The 26,920-nt window shown below is 38.8% G+C and overlaps 2 protein-coding genes across 2 annotated transcripts in view; one reads left to right on the top strand and one right to left on the bottom strand.

Moving 5' to 3' along the window:
• CCDC102B (coiled-coil domain containing 102B) overlaps nt 1-20,472 on the bottom strand; it is a 341,353-nt gene extending 320,881 nt beyond the window's left edge. The window contains exons 1-3 of the mRNA XM_010358894.2: nt 20,330-20,472; nt 19,099-19,166; nt 577-609 (exon numbers count right to left, since the gene is read on the bottom strand). The gene's annotated coding sequence lies outside the window, so the exon portion shown is untranslated. The remainder of the gene's footprint in view (nt 1-576; nt 610-19,098; nt 19,167-20,329) is intronic.
• The window catches only part of TMX3 (thioredoxin related transmembrane protein 3), a 41,046-nt gene continuing 34,517 nt past the window's right edge, over nt 20,392-26,920 (top strand). Inside the window, exons 1-4 of the mRNA XM_010358892.2 lie at nt 20,392-20,762; nt 21,774-21,828; nt 24,280-24,319; nt 25,542-25,665. Coding sequence (XP_010357194.1) covers nt 20,717-20,762; nt 21,774-21,828; nt 24,280-24,319; nt 25,542-25,665 — 265 coding nt within the window. The 5' untranslated portion in view covers nt 20,392-20,716. The remainder of the gene's footprint in view (nt 20,763-21,773; nt 21,829-24,279; nt 24,320-25,541; nt 25,666-26,920) is intronic.

Raw genomic sequence — 26,920 nt, 5'->3', positions numbered from 1 at the left:
GTTGGATATAAAATTATATACCCAAGCAAATGTCCTTTTAAAATGCTGCTACAGGCCCGGTGCGCTGCCTCACGCCTGTAATCCCAGCACTTTGGGAGGCCGAGGCAGGCAGATCGCCAGAGGTTGGGAGATTGAGACCATCCTGGCCAACATAGTGAAACCCCATCTCTGCTAAAAAAAAAAAAAAGAAAAAAAAATCCAAAAATTAGCCAGGAGCGGTGGCACACGCCTGTAGTCTCAGCTACTCAGGAGAGCTACAGAGAGAGACTCCGTCTCTAAATAAATAAATAAATAATAAAATGTTGCTATAATAAAAAGATATTTCAGCAATATATAGTTTCAGAAATTCTTCTCCCTAAACAAGTCCTGTATAAACTTTCATGAAGGAAATAGTAAAATGAGTTGCTGCAAGAGATAAGGTAACATGGATCAAATGAAACCCTGAAGTATTTTGTGGTCTGAAAATTCAATTGCTAAATAATTTTTTTAAAAAAGAATATCCATAAAAACTCAGTTCTCAATCCCTAGAAAATATGAGCAGGTTGATAAAAGAGAATTTAAAAGAACTACTCATACCTTTCACACACTTTGTCTTCATCCTGCCGAGTTCTGGAAAATAAGATTTAGAGAACGGTAACAAAAATTATCAAGTATTTCTAGCCTGAGAAAAAATAAAAATGTCAACTTTTATAAAAATATGAAAAAAATAAACAAGGATACTCATTTTCAGAATGCTGAATTAGCAGGCATTGCTTCAAATCTGAAACAGACTTAAAATTGTGATACTTGAGTCACTGCACATAAAATCTTTGGTATTTGTGGTTTAAATATACATGATGCATAAAATTTCTCCCTAAGCAAGATGATGACTATAATCCCTTGTTGTTGTCATACTGTGTCATTCAAAACATTCTGCAATGCTGACGACAAAATACAGTCTGGATTTTATAATAATTTATGTTTGTACCCTGCTGTTCTGGCTAATCACTACACCCCTAATGCTGCAGCCTCTGGTAATAAAAAAACTTACAGACAGGCACTTCTTAACTATTTGTCTTTTCAGAGCTAGGTGTCTGCTGTCACCTGTGCCCCTTAATGAGCCCTAGAACCCACTTCCCTGAGGGAAGCTGACTATTCTCTTCTGTTCTTCCCAGAGGACAGGTTTACAGTTGCTTCCATAGCAACCACTGCTAATTGCTTTCTGACTTTTTAAGCTTCTTAGTAGCGTGGGTTTCTTTGCAAAGATATTATTCTAGAAGCTTTCAGCTCTTGAAATCTTGTCTTAAAGAGCTTGGCTTTGTCCGTGATCAATCTTCATTCTAAATGAAGCAGAGACTTTGTTGTTTCCCCATTTGCAAGTGTATCTGCTACCTCTCCTGGAAATGCAGAAACGCAGCCAACATGTGAGACCAGGCAGTTGTTCAGACCTTACTCTGGTGCTGAACTACATAGTTCCAGCAGATGTCACCATTTTTATCAGTAAAGGAACCTAAAGGTCTTTCCAGGTTGATAAAAATAATCTTAGCTTTTACGAGGCATCACAAAGTGGAAAGGGTAAACATGCAATAAAGTGTAAAATATTTTTAATCCTTGAAGCTATAAAGGAATTTGGAAGTCCTCTTAGGTAAATTCTCAATTTAAGCAAGCTACTGTGAGTTTATTTCCTGAATCTAAAGTTAATTATCTATAGCGATTAGCAACTCTGAACACTCGAGGTTGATATGAGGGTTTATTGCAACAAAACACTATGAAATCTATATTTTCAGTGCTCTTTTCAAAGAAATCTCTAAAGTTGTCTAACTTCTTAGAGCATGCTGAAGTTTAAAAGAGATAGATAGATAGATAGACAGACAGATAGTTGTCTAACTTGTGACTCTAAGGTTACTTTTCCTCTCCGTTGTTGAGTATTAAAATATCTTCTCATCCCTGTTTGCTCCTTCCTCAACCACAAGGTAATTTTCAAAGGGACTTAAGCAAGAATATTTGTAATTTTGACAGATTAAGGAACCAAGATGTGATGACATTTCTCCTCTGTTCTTTAATGTTTTAATTGACTCTTAGTAAACAACACTAGTTTTTAATTCTGAATCAGCAGTCTTATTTTCCAGGACAAAGAGAGTGTGTGTGAAAGGCATGAGTTCTTAGTACTATTCTTTCAGACCCACCTCATTAAATCCCCTTGCCTGCTTGGGGCTGATGCGGTTGGCTTTGGCTCCATTTCTGAGCTGTTTTATTCAAAAAGACTTGCGAAATGACATAAAGATCATTAACTGAGTCTACTTTTTCTCTGAGTCGCTCTAGCTTTAGCATAACCTTTCCCACCAACTCTTATATCTTTCTTTTTCATGTAGTTCTCCTTATACATTGGATGTCTTTATTTTGTCCCTAAGCTAAATCAGTCTATGGGAAGTCCCCAGCCCAAGAATCTGGAAGGGAGCTCCACCCTTATCTGATGGATGTTTAGCCATGATGGTCCCTGGTCTATAAAACTTGTAACTGTAACTGGCATAGCAAGGATGACTCAAAATCATAGTTTGTTTGTTTTTTTTTAATATACATAGATCTGGGAACTAGGGTATCCTAAAAATTTTAAGAGAAAACTGGAAAACCTTAACTCTAAATAGATGAATTCATGTCGTCTGCAGGCAGGTGAGGGTTACAAAAGAAAGATCACTATGAGACATCCCTATAGAAGCCTTCACGAAGGCCAGGCACGGTGGTTTATGCCTGTAATCCTAGCACTTTGGGAGGCTGAGGCAGACAGATCATCTGAGGTCAGGAGTTCAAGACCAGCCAAGCCAACATGGTGAAACCCCGTCTCTGCTAAAAATATAAACAATTAGCCGAGCGTGATGGTGAGACTACACGCCTGTAGTTTCAGCTACTCCAGAGGCTGAGGCAGAGAACTGCTTGAACCCGGGAGGCAGAGGTTGCAGGGAGCTGAGATCGCGCCACTGCACTCCAGCCTGGGCGACAGAGCGAGACTCCATCTCAAAAAAAAAAAAAAAAAAAAAAAAAAAAAAGCCTTCAAGAAATGCCAAATACACATTTCAAGGAAAAAGACTTGAAGCTACGATTATTATTAACCAAACAGTTTATGGTATCCACCATAGAAATACTAGAAATAATTTAAAATACACAGGGTGATCGAAGAAGAGCCCTGTGCTTCCATAAAAACTGGCCCACAGGAAAGAGATTTCAGTTTCCCTCTTGAAGCAGTATATTTTATTGAAATTAGCTTCTCCACTTTCTGAACTTTAATGTTTGAGTAACTCAAAGCATATAACATGAATAAAGTTCCTCAGAGTGCTCTTAGAGTACTAAAGCCAAAGGACTGAGAAAGTACTTTTATATGAGAAAAATAGCAAGTATTTAGTAGATACTATAATTTAAATCTCAACAACTGTAAACCATTCTCCTTTGATATGAGATGCATTCAGTTTTATAAAAATAAATAAAAAGATTTTTTCCTCCAAAAAGAGCTTTGCTTGCACTAATGCATACAATTTTCAGTACTTTTACTGAAGTAGAAATGATGTTCAGAGATTTCAAAATCTCAAGACTATTGTCTGTCTGAAGAGTTTTGATCCAAATAAATTCGACAACTGATATATACCTGAATTAGCATTATTGCTTAGGAGATTATATAATGATATTATATTATATATACATATACAAAATTGTTTATATTATATATGTATACATATTTATACAAAATTGTTTATCCCTGTGGCCACTAAAGTGACCTTGAGGCAATGGAACCTCAGATGGGACCAACCCAATGTGCAAATGTAGAGTCCAGATTTTAGTTCCTCAAAATCAATTTTCCATGAAAAGGAGCCAGGGTATTTTGGAAGGATCACTGATTCCAAGTCTGGGGAAGGAAAGTGTAAGAGAGTGTGCACGTTTTCATATAGGCCAAAGTTTCATTCAAGGGTTAATGGAATCAGATCAAAAGGACACAGAAACTAGATTATAGGGGTTTGTGATCATATCAGCATCAAAAATAGAAAAATACTTATGGTTAACTCGAATACATTAAATCTATGCAGTGGCTCACCCCTGTAATCACAGCACTTTGGGAGGCCAAGGCAGGCAGATCATGAGGTCAGGAGTTCAAGACCAGCCTGGCCAATATGGTGAAACCCTGTCTCTACTAAAAATACAAAAATTAGCCAGGTTGGTGGCGTATGTCTGTAGTCCCAGCTACTTGGGAGACTGAGGCAGAAGAATCGCTTGATCCCTGGAGGCAGAAGTTGCAGTGAGCCAAGATCGTGCCATTGTACTCTAGCATGGCAGCAGAGTGAGACTCCATCTCGGAAAAAAAAAAAAAAAGGAAAAGTCTTAAATCCATAATGACCTACCCAAATAAATATTAATTTAAATGTGCCAAAGAAGATCAAGATATCAGAATATTTCTGCTGGAACCTTATTACTCAGTCCTTTCGATAATGTTGATACCTTTGTTATATTGATAAAGGATGCAGAATACAGTTCAGTATTAAATACATCATGTAGAAGACATTTTCTGACTCAAGGGATTGACTTCTTAAGTGTGGTATTCAGTCAGATGAAGATATATGAGAATCCACAACCAATCTACTATTATTTTTTAAATCAGTAGGATTTGCTTACTTTAAGAATATGAATGAGAGTGAGATTACATTAATGTTTAACATTTTTAAAATTCAGGGAAAAGATGATAACAGATTATAAGTGTTCTGATCGATTGCTTATCTTGAGTAAGCTGCAGACATTTATGAGCAGACGGAAGTATTACATGAGTGGGTCACTCTGTTGAAATTATGAAAAAATGGCATAATAACTACAAATAAGTTTCAAAATATTTCTTCAGAGTCCTGGAAAAGTATCTAAGTGATCCTCTTGGACTAAGTCTATAAAAACTGAACAACCTAATTAAATGTAATATTAATTGACTTTCATAATTGGATTAGTACCTTTGAACCCTAGGGAGACTTAGAAGTAAATATAGATTTTTTTAAGAAAAAGAAAACAGCACTAAAGTTTTTGTATTTTTATATTTTTAATGGATAAGAGAATCTCACCTGTTGTAATGATGATCTGAAATCTAATCTGAAGTATGTAATAATGGAATTCATTTAGATGAAACCTCACATTTTATATTTAGTATTAAAACAACTAAGAGAAACTTAAGTTTACCGTATTTATAAATATAAATTCTACTCACATGAACGGTGCGTAAGGATTCCCATTGTTCTACAACCACACAAAATGAAAGTCAATGGTATGTCAATGAGGTCTTATTTTGAATTTATTACATTTTAATGAAGTAGAGCAGCTTTGAATATTATTTGATGTTTACATTTTCTCTTCTATAAAATGTCTGTCTCTATGTTTTGCCCACTGTTATGTGCTTTGTATTTTTCTTATGTTTAATTAACTTTTTATAGTAGTTATTTAGTTGCACATAACAATTCCAATTCTGTTGCTTGTCTTTTCACTTTACTTTCTTCATGGTGTCTTTCAATTAATATATCAATCTTTTCCCTCTGACTTGCAATATTTGTATGCAGAAAATCCTCTTCTACCTCTAAGTGTCAAAGATGTTCCATATATTCTTATCAAGACTAACGTTTTGCTTGCTCATTTGTCTTTTTTCTTGCTGGAACTGCTTTTTGTCAATGGTGTAGGGTTTGGACCCAAATTAATTGTTTTGTCTTTATGGAGATTAAAATTGTCTGAGCATGTTATACGCTTTTCTCCAGTTTTTTCCAATGTGATATATCAAGTCATGTGTCAAGTTTCCATTAATGCCTGAATTCCTTTCTGAGCTATTGTATTCCACTGGTCAGTTGGTCTATCCCTGCGTGAATGCTACATTGTCCTCAGTAAAATCTTGGTATCTAGCCGAATAAGCTCCTCCATCTTAATTTTTCGGATATACTTGGACTTTTGCTCTTCTCTATAAATTTTTATCAATAATATATTAAGATCCCTGAAAAAAACTTCTTAAAATTGTTGTTGAAATTTCATTGAATCGATAGATAATCTCGGGGATAACAGATACCTTGTGTTGTTTTCTATCCACTGCAGTGCTTTCTCTCTCCATTTATTGGTATCTTGTTTAATTTCTTGAAATAGTGTCATAATTTTCTTCCTATAGCTGCCACATCTTTATATAATGTAGCATTTTGTTACTAATATTAATGATATTTTTAAATGCATGTTTTCTCTTGATTGCTATTTTATTTATTTATTTATTTATTTATTTATTTATTTATTTATTTGAGACAGAGTCTTGCTCTGCCACCCAGGCTGGAGTGCAGTGGCGCGATCTCAGCTCACTGCAACCTCCATCTCCCAGGTTCATGCCATTCTCCGGCCTCAGCCTCCCAAGTAGCTAGGACTACAGGCGCCCACCACCACGCCCAGCTAATTTTTGTATTTTTAGTAGACATGGGGTTTCACCGTGTTAGCCAGGATGGTCTCGATCTCCTGACCTCGTGATCCGCCCGCCTCAGCCTCCCAAAGTGCTGGGATTACAGGTGTGAGCCACCACACTCAGCCTTGATTGCTATTTTAAAGTAACACAATTTATTATTGCATAATGACCATAAACCTAGCTACTTTGGTAAACGTTTACTAATGCTTATAATTTGCATGAACTTTTTTTAAAAATTTACTCCTGCCGAATACATGCACTTTAAATAAAATTTCAATATAGATTGCCTTATTCATGATTAGTAACAATTTTGCTTCCCTTTCCCATCCTTATACTACCCCTTTCTCTTTTTTCTTCTACTACTCAAGCTAGGACTTTCAGTACAATATTTAATAGGTATAGTAATATTGAACGTCTCATCCAATTCCAGATACTAAAGGAAATCCTTCTTTTTTTTTTTTTTTTTTGTTTTGTTTTACTCGTAACAATGTTTGATGAATATTATTGATCCTTATTGTGTATCCTGGTGTTTCTCAACATTTTGTGCAGGATAATACCCAGAGAAAATTATAACTTTTTAGGGCAATTGATGTAAATCATGAGGCTGCTTAAGGGAAGCAGCAATAGACTACAGCATTCTGCCTGCTTCAGGTCACAGCCAGCTGTGCCTAAAGCTGAGGAGATAATGCAAGAGCACAGCTGCAACATAAACTTGATGCACAGTCTGAAAGCTTCACCTTGACATAAGGAATTTCACTAGGAGGACAAAACTTGTGCCATAATTTGGTTTATGTTGTTCAATCTTTGGGTAGTATTAGCAGCCATGGATTCAGATACTGAAATGCAAAGCCAAATCAAGAATATCTATTATGCTTGTCTATTCCACTCAAATACCCTTGAAGGAGCAGGAAAAGACGCAATATAATCTAATTCCCTGTTATATATTAGACTTTCTTCCCCGGGATTACTTCTCAGATATGACTTCAAATGTTGCTTCTCCTGCTGGCAAGCAGAATAATCTATTTTTATAAGAAATTTGAGTTTCAGCAGAGTCCAGTAGTATACATTGCCAGTCAGCCCATCACTGCATGGTTTGACCTCCAGAATGTCCACTCATTTCATAGACCTGTATTGCCATTTCAAGAGATTGAACTAAAGCATCAACTTGTTGATTCCAATCACCTTCAGAAACTAGAAAAGACGTTCTTTGGTGAACAACAGTATGATTTTCTTCGATTTGCACTCAGAATTATAGGAAGAGCAGTATCTGAGATAGGAGTCTCTTTATTGCCAATTATCTACAGTCCACTTGCCAGACCAAATTGAAAGTCCATTAGCAACAGTCCAAGAGTCAATATGCACCCAAATCATTGCGATTTTATTTGTGTCAATTCTATTACTGCCAGGAACACAGCCTGTAATTCTGCCCAGTAGGCTGCCAACCTGGCTATTCTTCCATGAAGAATTTACTAACTGCTGGACACAAGACAGCTGCTTTCCATACTGAGCCATGGCACTCCATTCTGGAATTGCCACCTGTAAACCAGGCCAATTGCCATGTATCCTTGAGGCAATTGGTAGAAAGGTTAGGCCTGCCAGTAGGAGCAGCAGCCCAGCAGCCAAGTCTTCAGATGGCTTTTTAGAAAGTCCTAGTGGAAAAAGGCCACTTGTTCATGAATACATTGAGTCTCACTGCATATCATAGCAGAGTGCTTCTGTGCAGTTACATCCACATTATGGTGGAATTTCTATGAACATTTCCCTGCATGTTGGGATGCTTTCTTGACATTACTCATGACATGAGAAGTAGTTAAGGAGTTCATATAATTTTACGTCCTCCAATTACTGGGGCTGTATTACTAAATGCGCAGTCACTATCTAGTAACTGTCTTTAAAAGAAATATACCAGAGAACGGTACTAGGTAATTTTCTATTACAAAAACACAGAAGTCACTGCTGACCATGGTTATGGGCTTTAGCCAGAGACTGGGGTCAGTATGAATGCAGGTGACTGACACTGAATATTATCTCAGCATTAGCACAATATGGTCCAAACAGGACAGCTTCAACTACAGGCTCTGCAGTTCCAAGAAGGCTTGTTGTTTTGTTCAAGCTTCCCTTCAAATGGACTTTTTCCAGGTGTTAATGGGATGAACCCAGTTGTATTCCAAAGTAGATGACATGATTTTTCCAAAACCCAAATAGGCCTATTTGGCATTAGTTCTCTCAATTAGTCTGAGGGGAGAGGAGCAAGAACATTTTCTTCCTTGTAGTCTTTTGTGTATCATTTGACACTCCAATCCATGGACTCCTCCCAAATTTTACAGTCTTTACGAGGTCCTAGATTTGTTTAGGGTTCATGCACCATCTGCAATCAGATCCCCAATCAGATTCATGATCATGGCAAAGTTGCTTTTAGCTTGACTCTCAGTTTCAGAGATAATCATAGAATCATCAGGATAGAGCATTAGGACAACGTATTGCATCTAGATCTGCCTCACCAGATTGTGACAATATGCAGGGAGGAATTCCAGTATCCTTGAGGCAAATGTATGTTGGAAACCATTCTACGTGAATGCACAATGTTATTGACTCTTCCTGGCATCTAAAATTGCAAAATATATGAGCCAGGTCAATTACAGAAAACCAGTCACCTTTAGCTTGTTAAATAGTATATTTAGCAGTTGAGTAGTGTGGATTATATCAGGGACCTCTGAAGCTATTAAAGTTACTGTTTAATGGAGTTTCCGGTAACCACTGACAGTCTCCATCGTCCATCAGCCTCTCTCAGTGGCAACATCAGGGCACTGTGTAAAGAGTGTGTGGATACAAACATGCCTGCAGCTAACATTTCCTTAATCAAGGCAGTAATTTTTTGTTGCTATAGGCATATGTTACTTAGCATTTCAAATTTACTGTTTGAATAGGCTTAGGTAACTCTAACAGTTCCCATTTTTCATATCCAATTAGTACTGAATGAAGAGCAGGTCTACAAGTTATTTTATTTGTAAAAATTTTCACTCAGTAGGAGGAAGAATTTGCAGCTAATTATTCTATCCATACCAATTATACATTCAGGTAAGGGAGACATCCCCACAGTATACTTTTGAAAATCACATATTTCAACTTTTAATGAGATTTTAATGTTTATCCTTCTTCCAGAAGCATCTCCCTGTTCCCCTAAATTAATTCTATCACCCTGAATGGACTCATTAAGCAGGCTGAGGCAATGTTCCTGTACCTAATTGACCTAAAAGAGCTGCTTCTCCATCTCTAGGCCATTTCACCCATCTGTAGAAGGCTTTGGTTCTCCCACAGGAATTTGGTCAGGAGACCCAGTCCTTCACATCACCCTTCTTCATCCATTATTGCCTGTGGTAGACAGAATTCTAAAGGTGTCCACTCCAAGTTCCCATACTCTGCTCAGTCAATGAAAGACTAATCCAGTTACTGCTCTGAAGGATTTTTGGGATAAAATTAACCAGCTGACTTTAAGATATGGAGAGCATCTTGGATTATTCAGGGAGACCCAAAATAACCACACAAGCCCTCAAAAGCAGAAGAGGTAGAGAGTTGCAGCAGAAAGTTGAAAAGATTTGAAGCAGGAGAAAGACTTGCCCCACTGTCACTGGCTTTGAAGTGGGCCATGAGTCAGGAAATGTAGGTGGAGAATAATTCTCAGACAGCAGTTGTCAAGGAAACAGGGCCCTCAGTCCTACCACCACATACAAGTCAATTCCAACAGCAACCTTAGAAGCCTGGAAGTGGGTCCTTTCCTAGAGCCTCCAAAAAGGAGCAGAGCCTTCAGACACCTTGATTGTAGATTTTTGTGACCTGGAGCAGAAAGACTAGCTTAGTGTACTGGATTTCTAATCTACTGAACTGGGACATAATAAATTTGTGTTGCTTTAAACTGCAGCAATGGAAAATTAATATAGCACCTTACTATTAAAAGCAGGTATTTTGCAGTGACACAGAATCCACCTGATAGAGTTATCTGCATCCCCACCCAAATTTCACACTGAATTATAATCCCCATGTGTCAAGGGTGGGACCAGATGGAGATAACTGAATCATGAAAGCACTTTCTCTGATGCTGTTCTCATGACAGTGAGTTCTCATGAGATCTGACGGTTGTATAAGGAGCTTCCCTCTTCACTCGGCACCCATTCTCTCTCCTGCCACCCTGTGAAGAGGTGCCTTCCAACATGATTGTAAGTTTCCTGAGGTCTTCCCAGTCATGCAAAATTGTGAGTCAATTAAACCCCTTTCCTTTATAAACTGCCCAGTCTCGGGTATTTCTTCATACCAGCATGAGAACAGTAAATCGGTACTAATAGAGTGGAGTGCTGCTATAAGGATACCTGAAAATGTGGAAGCGACATTGGGACTGGATAACAGGCAGAGGTTGGAACAGTTTGGAGGGCTCAAAAGAAGACAGGAAAATGTGGGAAAGTTTGGAACTTCCTAGAGACTTGAAGGATTTAGAAGACAGGAAGATGTGGGAAAGTTTGGAACTTACTAGAGATTTGTTGGATGGCTTTGACCAAAATGCTGATTGTGATATGGACAGTGAAATCCAGGCCGAGGTGGTCTCAGATGGAGAAGAGAAACGTCTTGGGAACTGAAATAAAAGTGATTCTTGCTATGTTTTAGCAAAGAGACTGGCAGCATTTTGCACCTGCCCCAGAGATCTGTGGAACTTTGAACTTGACAGAGACAATTCAGGGTATCTGGCAGAAGAAATTTCTAAGCAGCAAAGCATTCAAGAGGAAGCAGAGCACGAAAATTTGGAAAAGTTGCAGCCTGATGATAGGGTAGAAAAGAAAACTCCATTTTCTGGGGAGACGTTCAAGTTGCAGAAATTTGCATAAGTAGTGAGAAGCCAAATGTTAATCACCAAAACAAAGGGGGAAAGGTCTTCAGGGCATGTCAGAGACCTTCACACAGCCCCTTCCATCACAGGTCCAGAGGCCAAGGAGGAAAAACTGGTTTTATGGGCCAAGCGTAGGGGCCCCCAGTTCTGTGTAATCTCAGGACCTGGTGCCTATATTTCAGCTGCTTCAGCTCTAGCCATGGCTAAAAGGGGACAAGGTATAGCTTGGGAAATTGCTTCTGGTGATGCAAGTGCCAATCCTGGACAGCTTCCACATGGTGTTGAGCCTGCGGGTGCACAGAAGTGAATAATTGAGGTTTGGGAACCTGTGCCCAGATTTTAGAGAATATATGGAAATGCCTGGATGTCCAGGCAGAAGTTTGTTGCAGGGGCATAGTCCTCATGGAGACCCTCTACTAGGGCAGTCCAGAAGGGAAATGTGTCATCATAGCCCCACCACAGCGTCCCCACTGGGGCACTCACTAGTGGAGCTGTGAGAAGAAGGCCTCCATCCTCCACACCCCAGAATGGTAGATCCACTGACAGCACGTACCATGCAACTGGAAAAGCCACAGATATTCAATGCTAGCTTGTGAAAGTAGCCAGAAGTGGGGCTGTACCCTGCAAAGCCACAGGAGTGGAGCTGCCCAAGCTGCTCTACATCTTGCATCAGTGTGCCCTGGATGTCAGACATGGAGTCAAAGGAGATCATTTTGGAACTTTAAGGTTTAATGACTGCCCTATTGGATTTCAGACTTGCATGGGGCCTGTATCCCCTTTCGGCCAATTTCTCCCATTTGGAATGGTTGTATTTACCCAATCTTTGCACCTCCATTGTATCTAGGAAGAAACTACCTTGTTTTTGATTTTACAGGCTGATAGGTGGAAGGGACTCACCTTGTCTCAGATGAGACTTTGGACTTGGACTTTGGGTTAATGCTGGAATGAGCTGACTCTGGGGACTGTTGGAAAGGCATGATTGTGTTTTGAAATGTGAGAACATGAGATTTGGGAGGGGCAAAGGGTAGAATGATATGATTTGGTTCTGTGTCCCCACCCAAATCTCATCTTGAATTGTAATAATCCCCCTGGTGGGACCAGGTGGAGATAGTTTAATCATGGGGGCATTCTTCCCCACGCTCTTCTCATGATATTGAGTTCTTACAAGATCTGATGGTTTTAAAACCCATCCTTGCTGGGCACCCATTCTCTGTCCTGCTTCCCTGTGAAGAGGTGCCTTCCACCGTGATGGTAAGTTTCCTGAGGCCTCCCCAGCCATGAGGAACTGTGAGTCAAACTTCTTTTCTTTATAAATTGCCCAGTCTCTCATATTTCTTCACAGCTGTGTAAGAAAGGACTAATACACAACTCACATAACAAACCTGCACTTGTACTCCCTGAATCTAAAAAAAAAAAAGAAAAAAAAAAAAGTTGAAGAAAGAAAAAAATAATAAAGGCAGATATTTTGGAATTCAATCTAGAGACTAATGACAACCTTTCTCTATCTGAAATTCCCCTAATCTTAGACAAGCCAAGTATATCTGCTTTGGTATTTTAATATCTTGGGAAGTTTGAGAAGAAGCAATTTGTATTTCTCTCGCTTCCTGAAAAATTTCATCAAAGATCTGGTGGGTACTCTGCCCATTTGTTCCTTTTTCATGTCAATTTAGATGAAACATCTAAAGACTTCTAATTCTTAAACATCTAAAGAATTCTTGACCTTTTCTTTTTTTAAATTTACTTTCTTTTGTAAAATCCTACCCTTTGTATAATATTATCTTGAAGTCTGATAGGAAGAAGTTGGGAATAAAAATCCAAAGTTGTCTCTTTTATATCCTTTTTAGGTCCCCAAAGCATAATCACGTATGGTATTCATGGTGGTGGGCTGTCTTTTATAATAGCAGCACTTATAAGCTGGATGAGGCGCATCCCAGATGGAGCTTGTTTCATTGTCATATGGTCAGGCGAGTAATGTCTGTATCATCAGCATTTCTGCAGCTTCAGTCGACCATTTAATGACAAGGGAAGAGTGAGGAAATTGCTCTTCTCTGGGAATAACTGTCCTCTCTTTACTACATTCCAGTCAGGATGGATTTATCCTTGAACAATCCCCACAAAGATAGCAGCCAAAAAAGGATGCAGGATGAGTGCAAACATCCCCCTCCCTCAACAGTGTTCAAAGCCAGAGACAATGCTATGGATCTAAAATTCTCAGAAGCCATTGGAACAAAGTTTCATCAGGGTAAGGCTTATAACCCTGTACAAAATACCTCTCTTACTTCACAGAATGATCCCTTACTTCAGTTGTTTCCTCCCTTGTGTCATCTACTTGCCCCCACTTGAATTATCTTCTTCGTTGTAGTAGGTTATAACCTCAGGCTTAGTTGGCTCACCAGAAGTTATACTGTCCAAGTTCCTATGGTTGAGGTTTCTTTGACAGCCAGAGAGGATGAAACCCAACTTCAGAACTTCCTTTCACTTTTGCTAATGCTGAAAGCAACAAGTAGGCACTGGAATTTTAGTCAGCTTGCCTTCAGTTTGCATTTCTCTTCCAATTTTGCTAGCTTCTGGAATTCAGTTTCTATAATTTCCAGATTGCAACAGAAAGTCTTATTATCAGTAACTAATAGCAAACACTATGCTACTTCCAACCAAGCATAGCTTGGCAACCACCTCTATATCAATAGGATATTTTCATCCTGTTTATTAGATTCTTCCCTTTCTATTTCTAAATAATGCTTAAGTCATATTTTTGGAAAAGAATGAGGAAGGAATCTTATTTTTTTCTCACGACTCCTCTGGTTTGGGTACCAAGTTTATACTAGTTTTTTCTGGATGAAGCTCACAAGCTTCATGTTGAATGAAAGAACAGTACATCCTGTATGATTCCATTGATATCCAGTTCAAAACTAATCTGACCTGTCAGAAGTCAGCAGAGTGGTTCTTGTGGTAGAGGTAGTAAAGGGGAAGGGTGGACAGCAGCACTGGAAAGGGACAAGGGTTGTAGGGACAAGGGTGGTTTTGTAGATGCTTCAATGATCTGTTTCTGAATCATCACAAGAAATAGTTACATGGGCATGCTCATTTTGTAAAAATTCATTAACTTGTACCCTAATGATATGTGTTCTTGTTTGTGCATATATTATACTCCAATAAATGCTGTTTAAGTAGATGCCCAATAATTATTGTTGCTATTAATGAATGACTAATCATGAGTTCTGAGAGAGTAGGAACTTTCTGCAGAAAGACAGCAATCTCTCGGTCTCTGGGAGTCTTCTATTTAAAGTCTGTGTCTGTCTGTCCCACAGGCTGGAGGGCAGGGGTGTGACCATAGTTCACTGTAGCCTCAAATTCTTGGCCTCTTATCAATCCTCATCCTCCAAAGCAACTGGGATTACAGGTAGACAGACAAACATGCCTGGCTACTTTTTAAATTATTGTAGAGACAGGGGCTCGCTAGTTTGCCCAGGCTGATCTTGAACTCCTGACCTCAAGCCACCCTCCTGCCTAGCCTTTCCAATGTGCTGAGACTACAGGTGTGAGCTACTATGCCCAGCTGAGTCAGGAGTCTTCTAAGCAATCCCACTTCTAACATCAACTGTACAAAAACAGAATTCACTTGCTAAAAAAGACTCACAGGGCTTCATGTAACAATGCTTACAAATCTATGAAGGAAAGGGATACAATGTAACAACAGTGTTGAAATAAGGATATGGATCAAAGTCCTCCTCCCAGCAAGGAGTCTGGACAAAGATTCCGCGTGAAAGCTTCTAGCTTCTTCTTTCTCTAAGGGTCATAAGTGCACATTCTCTCTTGGATCAGGAACCACGTGCATGTGCATAGAACCCTTTAAAATGAAGGAACACAAGGTGGAGTTTCACCTGAGTTTTTAAATGTTTTCCTGGACATGTATGTATATTACTGCTACAAAATCAGCCTCAATCCTAGAACCCTCTGGAGATTTCACTAAGACCAAATGCAAATCAATCTCACATTAATAAACAATGTAACAAATAGGTAAAAACCACCCGAAAATTCCATGGTTACAAAAGCATCATTATTAATCAGCACATTTTGGTGATTGACCCGTGGTTAGTGTTATGCAAGAAATTTAGCAAAACATCTCAGGATAATTCTGGAACTGGTGGATATCAACCTTTACAGCACAACATGTCATAGAATTGTCTTCCTATTCCTAATTTACTACTGATGAGAGGTTGAAATATATAAATTCCCTTTACTGTGCTTATTTAAATAATCATATGCTATTTATCTCTTATGTGTAACAAATTTCATTAAAACTTTTTTCCCAAGTTAAACCAAGGCTTGCATTTCTGGTTCAAAAAAATTAATAATAATTTGGTCATGATTATTATCTTCTTCAGTGAACTGCTAGATTTGGTTTGATATTTTATTGGGAACTTTTCAATTTTTGTTCACAAGTGAAATGGGCCTGTTTGTTTTCCATTCTCACATGACTCCTCTGGTTTGGGTACCAAGTTTATACTAGACTCTGAAAAAATTGGTGAATGTTCCCTAGTTTTTGATTGTCTGGACGTGTTTGTAACAACCGTGTGATTAATGCTATGTTTCAACTTGACTGGGCTAAGAGATGCCCGCATAGCTAGTAAAACATTATTTCTAGGCATGTCTATGAGGATGTTTTCAGGAAAAGTTAGCATTTGAATGAGTAACTGAGTAATGCAGATGGCCTCCCCAGTTTGGGTGGGCATCATTCAGTTCATTGAAAGCCTGAACAGAACAAAAAGATGGAGGGAGGGTGAATTCACTCTCTGGGTTTGAGCTGAGACATCCATCTTTTCTTGCCCTTGGACATCACTATTCCTGGTTCTTGGGCTTTGGGACTCAGATCAGGACTTACATCACTAACTTGTGGTTCTCAGGCCTTTGGACCCCTCATTATCAGGTTTTCACACTTGGACTGAATTAAACACTTGGAGTGGCTTTCTGGTTCTCCAGCTTGCCGACGGAAGATTATAGGACTTCTTGATCTTCATAGTTGCATAAGCCAATTCACATAATAAAGCTTCCTTTGGTTTTCTTTCTCTGGAGAATCCTAATACAGATTAATTTTTGTTTTCACAAAGATTGGTAGTACATATTTTAAAATCAATCGGGTCTCATTTTTTAATGATATAATTTTAAGCTTCTGATTCAATTCCTTTAATTGCTAATTATTAAGTCTTTTTAGTTTTTGAACCACTTTTGTTTTTTAAATAATATTGACTTTAAGTTTTCAGATATATTTTCATAAAGTTGTTCTATATCTCTTTAAGTTTTGCTGCCTATGTTTATGCTCTTCTTCTGGTCCCAGTATTTTTAATGTAATTAGTATACTGAATAAATAAAGATTATAATCAATGTACAACAGATTTTTCTCCCATCATTCCTTAAAGCATATTTTACACAAAGTGATTTAAAAAGAAATGGTATTTTCTGAAATTATTTTCCCTCAACACCACTAAATGAGATATGCAGGACAGAAACAACAGCATCACCTGGGAACTCTTGAGAAATGTAAATTGACGGGCCCCACTGGGTCAGATTCTCTAGGGACTGATTAGAGTCTGCATTAAATCAAGCTCTCCAGGCAACTGATGCTTAAAATTTGAGAAGCACTGTTAACACTATATAATATCTCTCCATTAAAAAACATAAATGTAAGTAGCTTTATGTATTTATTCTTATTTTTAAGCTTTTATTAGCACCCAAACACAGAAAAGTACAAAAATGCTAAAGGTACAGCTCAATGCATGTTTGCAACGTGAATGTATCATTGTAAGCAGCACCCAGATCAAGAAACATGATGTTTACCTGTACTTCAACTTTTAACACAATTAATTTGCCTGCTTTTGAGCTTATGTAAATAAAATCATATGGTACCTTTCTATAGTTTCTGGTTTCTTCTGTTCAACATTTAGTTTATGATTTGCGACCACGTAGTTCTCCATACGAAAGTTCATTCATTCTCGTTGCTATATAGTACATTACTATAGGATTACAGCACAATTTATCGATTCTACTATTAGACACTCGAGTTGTTTAGCTTTTCACAATACAAACTGTCCTGCTATAGACAAGACATTCTTGTATATGACTTTTGGTGAGGACATGTGTCTTAGCGTGTTGGTGCTCTATAACAAAAAAAAAAAAAAAAAAAAAAAAAAAAAACAGACTCGGTAATTTATAAATAATAACAATTTATTTCTTAAAGTTCTGGAGGCTGCACATAAAGGAGTCAGCAGGGTTTGGTGTCTGATAAGGGTTTGCTCTCTGCTTCCAGGACGGTACCTTCTTGTTGTGTTTTCACATGGCTTAAGGTTGAAGAGGAAAAGGGGTCTAAGATAATCCCTTCAATCTCTTTTATAAGGTCTCTAATCACATTCATGAGGGTCCCACCTCATGATTAAATCATGCCCAAATGGCCCCACTTCTTAATGTTATCATATTGGCAATTAAGTTTCAATATATGAAATTTGGGTTACACATTTAGACTACAGCAATATGTATGCAAAATACACAAGGTATATATATATATATATATATATATATATATATATATACACACACACACACACACACACATATATATACCTGTACAAGTGTAGCTTATCTGAAAGTCTTTTTAAAAATATTGTCAAAATAGTAGAATCTTTTAAATCTCAAAAAAAATTATCACCACTTGAGGTAGATAAGCAGAAAAAAACACATAAAATTTTTACCACAGAATATGTTTTAGCATGTGGAAATTTAGCATGTTCTCTGAACAAAAAGCCTAAAAAGTTTATTGGTTTATTAAATCATTTTCAGATTAATGCATTATTTTGATCATTTTCACGTTGCCTAGATCAGTAATGTGCAACGGAAATATAATGCAAAACCACATATGTAATTATAAATCTTCTAGTAGCTAAACTAAAAAATAAAAACAGGTGAGATTAATTTTAATAATTTAATTAACTCACTATATCTAAGCTATAATCATTATAACATTATCGGTACAAAAATATTGAGACATTTTACAGTTTTATATTGTCTTCCCAATCCAGTGATCCAGTGTATATTTTACATTTATAGTATATCTCGTTACAACCTCTCTAATTTCATCAGAAATACTTAATTGATATTTATTTTATAGAGACATGGTCTTGCCCTGTTGCCAGGCTGGAACGCAGTGGCAGGATCCCAGCTCACTGCAACCTCAACTTCCCTGGCCCAACTTATCCTCCCACCTCAGTCTCTGGAGTAGCTGGGGCCACAGGTGCATGCCACCACATCCAGCTGATATTTTTTTTTGGAAACAGTCTCCCTCTGCCGCCCAGGCTGGAGTGCAGTGGTGCAATCTCGGCTCACTGCAAGTTCGGTCTCCTGGGTTCATGCATTCTTCTGTCTCAGCCTCCCAAGTAGTTGGGACCACAGGCGCCTGCCACCACGCCTGGCTAATTCTCTGTATTCTTAGTAGAGACGGGGTTTCACTGTGTTAGCCAGGATGGTCATAATCTCTTGACCTAGTGATCCACTCGCCTCAGCCTCCCAAAGTGCTGGGATTACAGCCGTGAGTCACCGCGCCAGGCCACATCTGGCTAATTTTTTAATTTTTTGTACAGATGGGGTCTCACTGTGTTGACCAGGCTGGTCTCAGTCTCCTCACCTCAAGCATTCCTCCTGCCTCAGCCTCCCAAAGTACTGGGATAACAGGCATGAGCCACCGACGCCTGGGACTTGATCAGTATTTAGATTTCATAAAGTTTACAGTTGAAAAAGTAGATTCACATACCTCAGTTGTTCCAACCATATTAAAAAAAACTTTCCAATAGCTGAATCAAGTGCCAGTTTTTGAGTTTACTGAGATTAAAATTAAATATTCAGTTACTTCATCACACTAGGCACATTTCAAAAGCTCAGTAGTGACATGTGGTTAATGGCTACACTACTGAAGAGCATAGATCTAGGTCAACCTGTTTTCGTTGTTCTCCACATGTGAACTTAAACTGTAACACAAATATAAAAAGAAATTATTTTATTTTGCATGATGTGGAAGACAGAAAACTTTGAAATACATGAGAATGAAAAATAAATTGAACATGGGTCATTCAGAGACCTTGCCAAGAAAGTAGAAAAGCTTCTGTATAAGAGTATCGAGGCGATGATACTATTATAAAGCTGTTCCACCACCGCGAGAACATTACCATCACTTCCACAGTCCCCTTACGTTTTAGTCTACTTTTTTTCAAAAAAAGAAAAAAAGAAAAAAGAAAGAAAATAAAAGAGAAAGAAAAAGAAAAATTGAATCTTCAGAGAGCTTGCGTTTGTGCATGCTGTATGCACAAAGGGGGTGATATTTAGGGCTTGTTCTCAATTACAGTGTAATTTAATCTTCTAGTCACTAGGAATAACAACGTTTTATAACATTTCCGCCTGTTGGAATTTTGAACCTAAGGTGAACCGGCTGACATCATATCCCCCTTCTGCTGTCATAGGTTTTCAAAATTTGGTTTGATCTAAATTCTCTGGTACCTTATGTCCCATAAAAATATCATCTAATTCGGAAGTAGTGACTGCTGCAGTAACCGTCTCATGAAAGTATATGGTTTTTACAAATCATTGTCGTGTAGAAGAAAAAACAGGTAGCAATATAAACATTTCATACTATTTATTTGGTCCCAAAATAATAAGAAAAGAGTCATCAAAAAATATCCTACGCTTAACTTCATGTTCTCAAGTTTCAAGAGAAAGTTTTTAAAGAGGCAATCCTTACTTTGGCAAAAATGCATTAAAGCTTGCTGCATTTAAGAGATGTCCCATTACGCAAACAGGTTGAAAGAAGATTACCAATACGCTTTGGAAAAATACGGAGTGTCGCGCAGCTCAGCAATCCACAGTCTTAATGCGCGCCTCTTTCCTGGAATTTGATCCAGCATCAAAACCCACAGGTGCACTCACTGCACGGGAGTAGCAAGTAAATGATGTGCCAATATTCAACCTGCAAGTGCGTCGTCGGAGCCTACCTCACTTCAGCGTAACTTTCACCGGTACTCACCTTCCCAGAAACGCGCCCCAGTGAACAAGCACAGCTGTCCCTAGTAAAGCCCTTAAGCAGGGTTCCCACGCTCCTGGTCTGGGCGTGGCGCCGAGGGCGCAAAGCATTCTTAAGAACACGACTGCGCAGGCGCCACCCTCCCCGCGCATGGGCCGTACTCCCGCGCATAGCCAGAGACCGGCCGGGTGCTGGGAGGTTAACGGAGGCCGGCTAGTCCCGCCCCCGTATTGAGCGCGGTGCTTTTCTTCCGCTCCGGGTCGGGTCTGCTTCCCTTTCCGGGCGGGCAGGCAGCGAACCCCAGTGTCTTTATCCCTCTTTTGCACAGAGTCAGCTTCTGCAACTCTCCCTGGCTAGCATGGCAGCGTGGAGGAGTTGGGCCGCCCTGCGACTCTGCGCCACAGGTAATGGGCGCGCAGCGGTCGGAACCTGGCCCCGTCCTGGGGCCGGGATTGGGCTCGGGTCTGGGGCGAGGCCTGCGGGGCCCGCGGAAATGCCCACCCGGTCCCCGGCAGCGTCCTGCCGGTCCCCGCCCCGCCGCCCTGCCTGGCCGTGACGGAGCGGACACCTGAGGGTCTTTCCGCCGCCGCTGTGCGGGAACAATGCTGGACGTGGGAAGGGCGCGCTGCCTTGTGTTTTGTGTTTTTCTCATTGTGGTAGGAAGTTTCAGTAAAGCTTACTCCTTTGATGGGCAAGAAGGATGCCGCCGTCCCACCTTAACGACCAGATCTTGTCTTGACTTTAGGTTCTAAGTCTTGTTACGTTTAAGGGTTTTTACCACCAGTGCTCAGAGAGGGTGGTCGAGGACAGATCAGGGTCAGGCCGCCGGGATTGTGCGGTGTGAAAAGGACCTGAGTGTGTGTCAGCGGTTCTCAGCTGCCTCCCGTCAGCACGGAGTGCCCTCATTCTCACTGGGGTCCGCTCACTTAACCTTTTAGAGTCCACTCTGTGTCAGACACGGCCGTGTAATAAGTATTAGAGTTACAGCTCGACTTACTTTCTATTTGGGGGTAAATATTTTGAATGACATTTGGAGTTTTTACTGAAGAGATAATTGCTACTAAAGCAAAAGAAGTAATAGAAGAATGCTGTGTATCTATATTCCAAAAAGATAGAATGGTAAAAAGGAGAAGAAAGATGAGAGAGAGTGAAAATGAGGAAAAAGAAACTGTGTATATTAGCTTTATTGGCTTACCTAGAACTTGGCCGGTCACGATGTGGTTGCGTACAGACTATTTATTAAATGGATGAACTACTTTTACTTTTGCATCATTTGCACCCTGGGATGCATCAGTGATGAATTTTCTGGTAGGTTGTAAAAGGTCAAAAACATTTCAAAGATGACTAAGCTTATACAGTATGAGCCAAATAATCAGCATTTATTGTGTACATTTTGTCTTTTTTTTTTTTTCCAGTTGTTTTACTTGATATGGTCGTCTGTAAAGGATTTGTAGAAGATTTAGATGAATCGTGAGTATACATATATATGTAAAGTATTATTTTAACTGTCCAACTCAGATATCTGAATATTTGCATGTGAATCTGGTATTTTAGATTAGAACCAATTTTTATATATTACTCACTTTTTTTCACTTGTTGTAAGCTTTATGTAGATACAAAATGAGGGTGTCCCCAAAAGAGTGTTATTAATAGTTACGAGATCAAAAAACAGTGGCAAACTTTTACATATTCTTTTTTTTTCCCCATTATCTTACCTTGTATTTGTTGTGTCTTTTTGCTTTAATTATATTGAATGCGGGCTAGAATTTGGTAACTGTATTGTATTTATCTTCATAGTATCACAGCATTAATCAACCTTGCTTATTAGTAAGTGAGGAGATTCCCTTCAGACCAAAATCCCATGTGTGATGTTTCAGGCTTGACCATAGACAATTGCAAGGCTTTTTCTGGCATAGGGGAAGGTGCCCTCCCTACACCAAACTTGGTGTATAACCAGTGCATTGCAGTCCCTGGAGGGAGTGGCAGTCAAGGATTCGGCCTCCCAGGCTAGCCACGCTCATTTGCATGTCTGCATTCCCTCTGTTTGGCAGCTGCCTTATTGGGGCCTCACCTGAGGCATTTTCCAAACACCTCTGCTAAAACATCTTTATTGAGGGTGTCAGCTGAGGCACTTTTCTACTACTAGTCCTTTTCTGTCTCACCTCCCTCCCCATAAAGAGACAGAAGATTTTGTTCAGTGCTCCTAGGAAATGAGATGAGTTCTCCCATCTGTGTCACATTCACCTGACTCACCTGGTGCGGTTTCATGGGGAGAGACGGAACACTGAGGAGCTGGTGCCACTTTTTTTTTTTTTTTAACCTCTTGACTTGCACTGTCACAGTAAGTGAATAAAGCGGTGATTGTTAGTTTCAGTTTAGCTTGTTGTTCTGGTTGACTACCTGGACACCTGACAGCATGACGAGACGGGTGCAGTGAGAGGGTGGTCATACAGCGCTGTTCTGTAAGAGCAAAAATCCTGACAGTCCTATGGGGGCACTTCGCTGGTCATGCTGTTGGGCCGTGGGGGATGCTAGCTGATTGTTTACCGAAAGTTTTTGGTTCTGAGAAAAACCATTGTTAACAAGGAGATAATCTTATTAAACTCAGTGCCTTGTGGGGTGTGTCACTACAGACTTCCTCCTTCAGGGTGTCCTGACAGGGGCAACTCTTCATGAGGAGGAGGAAGGGATTCTGCTCCTAATAACCATTTTGTTACCCATGTGGATGCTCACCAGAAAGGACCCTGTGCTGAGAAAGAGGACCTTTACCAAGAGCAAACTATGTTCATCAGCTAAATGTGGAAAATGAATTGTTCCTTGTTCCAGAGCAAGCAGATGTGCAACCAGTTGCCTCCTGGATCCACAAGAGATGGCTCACGAAAATTCAGACAGGATCCTAGATTGGGCAAGAATGTGTGGACTGTGAACGGTTGTGAGAAGATACCATAACAGCATGAGAAAGCTGTCTTGCTTGTCAGACCCCAGTCAAGGCTAACAATACTGTCCAGGGATAGGTTCATAAAGCCAGTGGGCCACGGTATTCTCAGCAGACAGAACATGATGGGCCTCTCATTCTGTCTGTGATGTTCCTGTGGCTGCTGATTGCAGTTGACCTTTCTCTGGGTTTTGCTTAGCCATCCCTGTGTGTTCCAATGACTTGGGCCACACTGTCTAGGCCCTACAAGACCACCTTTGTTTCCTGTTCAGTTACCTTAAGAACACTGCATCTGATAATGACCCTGGAATTTTGGCCCAAGCTACACATCAGTGAGCCCAATTATGGGTGATACAATGGGCTCTTCATGTGCTATAAACTGTAATCCACAGGGGTGGTTGAGCATTTTAAGGGACAGTTAAAGGTTAGTCTTAACCAGCTGATGGTGAGGTATGGTACCCCGGCCTAGACTACACATCTCAGGGGAGTGGTCTGGGATCTCAGCACAGGAATTCCTCAATCCAATATTTTTCACAAGCATTTTATGAACACTGAGCCATCATTACCAGGAAATGGTGAGAACGCTTCTAAAATCCAGGTTCCCAGATGCCAACCAAGGACCAATCTTGCAAACGGTTATTCCTAAGCATAGCAGCCTCAGGCTTCCTTTGGTACCTTTTCTGCACAGGTGTAAACTGTTCTAGAAGGGCAAGGAGCTTAGGCATCTATTTGCGTTTCTAGCAAGTCCTACTTTAATTCTTTTTGTTGGAGCCTTTCTTCCTAATTACTTTATCGTTGATCAGTTCTCTGCTTTTATTTTTAAGATGTTTAATGGATAGGTCACTGAGTAAAAATTTTATGTAAAAAATTACTGAAGGAATTTGGTTCTTTCCCTTATATTTATCAATGTATTATCTCTGCCTATACTATACAGTTGTAAAGTGGGCACAAACATACAATCAAAGATTTGTTTTCTTGTTTTTTAGGTTTAAAGAGAATCGAAATGATGACATTTGGCTTGTAGATGTAAGTCTGTAAATTTTATATGCTAGTTACTCACCCCTACCATTTTAAGTATTATTTTCTATTTTACTCTACCCAAAAATGGCAGTATACAGCTAGTGCTTATGTATATATTCAATTTGTTTTCTTAAGTATTATTATATTTGAGATTTTACATTACAAAGAACCTCAGAGTTTTTAGGTTCCTCCCAAGGGAACCTATTTTTGATGAAATTTCGGGGGTGAGGGTTTTAAGAGGAAAAGCTGGAACCCTGTCTTACAATGAGGTCAACTTTTGGGTTATATCTTAATGATATAGGGTATGATTTTATTACAGAATTCACTCTTGTTTTCTTGATAGTTTCCAAGAGATTGAGTATATTAGTATCACTTAGTCAAAGTCATATTTTTCATCTTAACAGTGAACAAAATTAAATTTTCACCTCCCTTTCTTTAAAGTTTGGAATATATTTAAACCTCATGATAGTTGAGATTTAACGTGCCTCAGCAAAAAGTAGAATAGCAGCAAAAGAGATGGAAAAAGAATGGCAGAGTTGACAGAGGGTCCACTGTTTAATTCTTTCTCCTTTTCTGTATGTTTGAACATTTTCATAGTATAAAGTCAAAAAATCTTATTTCATGAAAATATAACAAGTAGTTTGTAGCACCACCTAACTAGGGGAACCTGAGTATCACCTCCACCATCTGGTAATTCTAAAGAAGAGTAAAAGACTGTGACTTTAGTTTAATCAACCTGACTTGTCCCTATGCCAAACTGTCATCTTAATGACCTCCCCTGTCTTGCCAGTGGTTATGATAGAAGTCAGCAAAGTCACCTACTATGTTAAAAGTTTTGTTATAGGAAATTTATCATTAACAATTAGGTGTGTATGTTGTGTGGTATATATGTTTATTTTGTGGATTCATTTTATGTAAAACATTTCATACAGAACATTTACTTGGAAGTAAAGACATTCTTATCGTGAATTGTGTATCTGTTTTAAATAAGCATCAGTAGTCAGTTAAAATGAACTTAAGATAGTACCGTTCTTGAGGTATCTAGTTTTATGTTTCTATGTTTTGATCTTTCATTGTGTATCTACTTTAAAGATTATATTTAAGCTTCATGTCTAAAACATTATTAGATGATTTAGTCAAAGGGATTATTTAAATACTAAGATTCATATTCACTGTAGCACATTTTAATGGTTATCTTTTTTGTTTGTTTTTTGTTTTTTAAAACAAGTTTTATGCACCATGGTGTGGCCATTGTAAAAAGCTGGAACCGATTTGGAATGAAGTTGGTCTTGAGATGAAAAGCATTGGTTCCCCAGTTAAGGTTGGAAAGATGGATGCTACTTCCTATTCTAGTAAGCCTTCACTTAGTTTATTATTTTACTGTTCTCACAGCAAAAACAATTATATGCAACAGTATTCAGGGTGGGAGGAAGAACTTTTTTTGCTCATGTGAAATTCAATTATCTTAATAATTTAAGACTGTATACTTTATGAGTTAAATGAATTAGCCATTGAACATATAGTGTGTGGTATATGTTAATCTTATGTTTAACAGGTGTTTAAGCTATCTTTTCTCCTTTGAACCCACTTTCGTTTTACATGAGGCAGCTATAAAAAGATGAATGTTAAATTAGTGATATTGCTACTTGAGTTCAGAATCAGTTTTTTTCTGAGTAGCCTGAGATGTACTGTAAAGAAAAAAATGGGAACTCGAAGGATGAATTGAGTTAGGGTAAATACAAATGAGGATCAGGAAGGTTTTCACATTAGAAAGAATACTAGAGCGAATAATAGAGTGTAAAAGAGGTTAATGAGTGTGTACTAGAGAATAGAATGAAGTGGAGGTGAGCAAACCTTGATCTGTAGACCAGATTTCTCCTCCCACCGATTTTTATAAACAGAGTTATATTGGAACTTAGGCACAATCATTTGTTATCTGTTTATGGCTGTTTTTGTGCCCCCATGGCAGAATTCCATAGTTGTGACAGAGACTGTATGCTCCAGAAAGCCTGAAGTATTTATTTGACCTTTTACACCAATACCTGTTTTAAAGGATTTGGGAAAAAGATGAAGAAAAATTTAGAGAAGTGTGAGGTGTTGTAGAATTTGGAAAGAGCATAGCTTTCAGAAAGCAGATTTGGATCCAGATCCTTGCTCTGCCTGCTACTTTTACTGTGTAACACTGAGAAAGTTTCTGAACAAACCTAATCTTTGGTTTCCATATTGATAAATACTTAATTATAATGCTTCTTTTATTGGTGGTTTTGAGGTTTGAGTGATCCAGCAGATATAAAATCATCTGTATTCAATACATGTAGTTTCTCTTTCATTTATTGAAGAAAGTGGAAGTATGTAATGTATATTTCTTTTTGGGAAATCAGCATTTTACTTTGGAGCAAGATAGAGCTATGTTTTAATCTCAACTTTGCCATGTCCTAATTTTGTAGCTTTGGGAAGCACTTAACATCTCTCAATTTTAGTTTCTGTATCTACAAAGGAGAGTGATAATCCTCAAGGTTGTGGAAATCATATTAATATCTTGTATTTAAAACCCCCTAGCACAATGGCTGCACATATATGACACTAAAGGATAATGCCAGATTGTTA

This window comes from Rhinopithecus roxellana, chromosome 21 (genome assembly GCF_007565055.1).
Source record: "Rhinopithecus roxellana isolate Shanxi Qingling chromosome 21, ASM756505v1, whole genome shotgun sequence".
Taxonomy (NCBI): Eukaryota; Metazoa; Chordata; class Mammalia; order Primates; family Cercopithecidae; genus Rhinopithecus; species Rhinopithecus roxellana.
Note: the sequence above shows the minus strand (reverse complement) of the source record. Positions and strands in the feature narration are given on the sequence as shown.